The 3,575-nt window shown below is 38.0% G+C and overlaps 1 protein-coding gene across 1 annotated transcript in view; it reads left to right on the top strand.

Moving 5' to 3' along the window:
- The window catches only part of YEATS2 (YEATS domain containing 2), a 79,125-nt gene that overhangs the window by 2,672 nt on the left and 72,878 nt on the right, over positions 1 to 3,575 (top strand). Inside the window, exons 4-5 of the mRNA XM_023736852.1 lie at positions 208 to 453; positions 1,960 to 2,075. Of these exons, the coding sequence (XP_023592620.1) occupies positions 208 to 453; positions 1,960 to 2,075 (362 nt within the window). The remainder of the gene's footprint in view (positions 1 to 207; positions 454 to 1,959; positions 2,076 to 3,575) is intronic.

Genomic DNA, 3,575 nt, shown 5'->3' with positions numbered 1-3,575 from the left:
GAACCTTTCTGTAATTATTTGTCCCCCTCTGGTTTTTGTTTTGTGAAGTCAGACCGTGTTAAGGAGTTTGGACTTCTTTTTATTCTGTGTGGAGATTTTGAAGGACTTGAAGCGTGATGGTGAAATAAATGAGGGTTTTGGAAAGATGGAGAATTTGCCTACTTTTGATGGATTTAATTTAAACTTTGTTTGCTTTTATTTCTGCAGGGATCAAAGACATGTGATGCAATGGTTTTTAATCATCCTGCTATCAAGAAATTTTTCGAATCACCGTCTAGATCATCATCTCCTGCCAATCAGAGATCAGAAACACCATCAGCCAATCATTCAGAGAGCGATTCTTTATCTCAACACAATGACTTTTTATCTGACAAAGACAACAACAGCAATATGGACATAGAGGAAAGATTATCAAACAATATGGAGCAGAGACAAAGCCGAAATACTGGAAGGGTATAGTTGGATGGCTGGGAGGGAGCTAAAGGAGAAGGGAACCCATATTTGTCAAGTATGCACCTATTATCTCATTTCACCTTAATAGGAACCCTGGTAAATAAGTTAATTATTTCCCTTTTAGACATGGGGAAACTGAGTCTCAGTGAGGGTAAAGTTACATGTGTCCAGAAGTTACCAAAACTGAGAATTAAACTTTCATTTTGATGATTTTAGAGCTCAGGGCTGCTGTGCCCTGCACAGCTTCTTGATGCCATCCGTGTAGATGTGAAAGGAGCCTTGAGGAGGTGGCAGTGCTGTGACCTGCTGAGAACCCAAGCCCCTTCCACTAGGCATGTTCGTCCTCTGTGAAACTTTATATTCTAGGATACCTTAGTAGCCGGAGGAAAACTGACAGATAAACAGAATTGAAAACCATGTGTTGCTTTTGATCCTGGCAGTTTGTTGTTTGAGTTCCCATGTCAAGCAGCTCTGAATTTCCTGGTATAATATTGGGCTATGGCGTCCCTGTAGAGTCCTTATTGCATTAATTAGACCAATGGTTTTTTCCAACCAGGTATCCTTAGAGAGAGAAAATTGCTGGGTTGCTTTACAAGCACTCACACATCAAGGATATGCTTTTCTTCCCTTCTAAATTTTTTGTTTGTTTTTATAATTATAAGTTTATATGTGTTCAGAAAAGTAGAAAAAAATTGCAAAGTCAGTCATAATGCCACTATTCAAAAATCAGAACTCTTGGTGTTTGGATTTACTTGTATCTTTCCAGTATGATTTCTGGGAAAATATTTGTTTTGTTTTGTTTTTTTTAATTTAAAAAATTTAAGTCATACTGGTCATGGGATTTAGAAATTTAACATCTTTATGCCATACATGCTAATGTTTATGTAACAAACATTTAGTGCTTACTGTGTGCCGGGCACTTTTCTAAGCACTGCACAATAATAGCTACTTTAATCGTATGAGGTAGGTACTGTTATCACCCTGATTTTATAGATAGGAAATTGAGACAGAGGTTAAATAATTGCCCAGAATTAAACCTCTAGTAGATGAAAAACCCAGGATTTGACCCAGGCAGTCTGTCTCCAGAGTCAAACTTTTAACCACTGTGCTTTATATTACTCCTCATAGAAAAAAAATTAATAGTACAGAAAGTTGAAAAGAAAGTAAATTCAGTTGATGCCTTTTCCCACTCCCATTCCCCGAAGGTAACCATTTTCATATTTTCTTGTGTCTCTTTCCACATCCTATTTGGGTATACAAAGCAGATGTAGGTGACTGCTAAAACACACACGTGGAATTACAGCGTATAAACTTCTTGTATGAATTACTACAGTATTTGTAGTACAATTAACTATTCTTTCATGCTTCTAGAGTCATTACGAAAGCCACAAAAAACAAAAAAAATCAGAATGATTCCATTCATACCTTTTATGATTTTGTGGTTTCTGACCTGTGAAAATTGTCCAATTTAAATTGAAAACGAAAATTCACCGTGATTTCTTTCAGGACACTTCTAGTACCACTGGCTCTCGTAAAACAGACCAGCGGAATGCCGATTTTACAGGGGATGAGACTTCACGACTTTTCGTGAAGAAAACGATAGTGGTGGGCAACGTGTCCAAGTGAGTATGCGGCTGGATTGTCTCATTTTCAGCTAAGACTTTGGCATAAACAGTTAACATCATAGTACTAGAGTACTAGAAGAGACCTTAGAGATTCTTTTTCCCAAGCTCTTAGTTATTTCGAAAGTAAACCACGGTCCAGAGTTTCCTCGGGTAACCTTGCTTGATAGTGAGCAGAGTTGGTGTTTGAATCCAGGCCTCTGGTTTTTCACTGGGGGTATTCCCTCTCCTGCCTGTGTCCTGTGCCATCGCGTCTGCCTCGCTCCACGGGTGGTAACGTTCACTAGGGAAAAAGCTGCCGTGTAACCTTACACTTTGCATACTAAACAGAACTTAAAAATACTCTTTAGAGTTTCACATGTGGTTTGTAAAAGATGCTAATTATTAGATATTTGAAAACCAGTAAGAATGGTGACTTCTCAGGCACTGCCCTCACATCTGACTTTCAGAACCTCATTTCTCACCATGTTTACAGTCTTGCACCTGCCATTTATTTGTCATGGCAACGTGGGAATTTAGTTAACTCAGACGAAGAGTATCTTCAAAAAGCATGTATCAGACTCAGTGTTGAAAACCATCCCTTTAGGATCAGGAGGAAGACAGGAGATACCTGGTATCACTAGTCCTATTCAGCACTGCACTTGGAGGTACTGGGTGATACCGATGTAGTCAGATAAGAAAATAAAAAGAGTAAGGATTAGTAAAGAAGAAGCAATGTCATTAACAGATGATAGGATTGTATACCTAGAAAATCAAAGAATTTTTGATAAATTATTAGAATTAGTAAGAAAGATTAGCAAAGCTGTTAAATATATCAATATACAGAAGTCAAATGTGTTTTTATATGGTCGCCACAAAGTTAGGAAACATGATTTTAAGAAAGATATATTTACTATAGTAATAAAAATATGAATTACTTAAACAAAACATGTGCAAGCTCTTTATAAAGGAGACTATAAAAACTTACTGGACATTAAAGAACTAAATAATTGGAGCAGTATACCGTGTTCATGGATAAAACTCAAAACCAAACCCACTGCTGTCGAGTTGATTCTGACTCATAGTGACCCTATAGGACAGAATAGAACTGCCCTATGGGGTTTCCAAGGCGCGCCTGGTGGATTTGAACTGCTGGCCTTTTGATTAGCAGCCGAACTCTTAACCACTGTGCCACCGGGGTTGTAAAGATACCACTTCTCCCCAAATTAATCTATCGATATTTCAGTTAAAACAACAACAGTTTATGAAACTTGACAAGCTGATTCTTAAATATACATGGAAGAGCTAAACATCAGGATTGAATAAGAACACTCTTGGTGGAGACCTAGATTGTGGCACTTGACCTACTACATTTATAAGGATCCCATTGGTATATATCAGCATAGGGAAGGCTGTGATGGTATTTTCCCCCAGACTATAAGAAGGTGGAGTTTCCTAGGAGCCTCTTAGGAAATAAAGGCAGGACCAGGTACAGGGAGAGCTAAACTGAAAAAAAAACAA

This window comes from Trichechus manatus, unplaced genomic scaffold (assembly GCF_000243295.1).
Source record: "Trichechus manatus latirostris isolate Lorelei unplaced genomic scaffold, TriManLat1.0 scaffold00092, whole genome shotgun sequence".
Classification (NCBI taxonomy): Eukaryota; Metazoa; Chordata; class Mammalia; order Sirenia; family Trichechidae; genus Trichechus; species Trichechus manatus.
The sequence above is the reverse complement of the archived record's forward strand: the minus strand, read 5'-3'. Positions and strand labels throughout refer to the sequence as shown.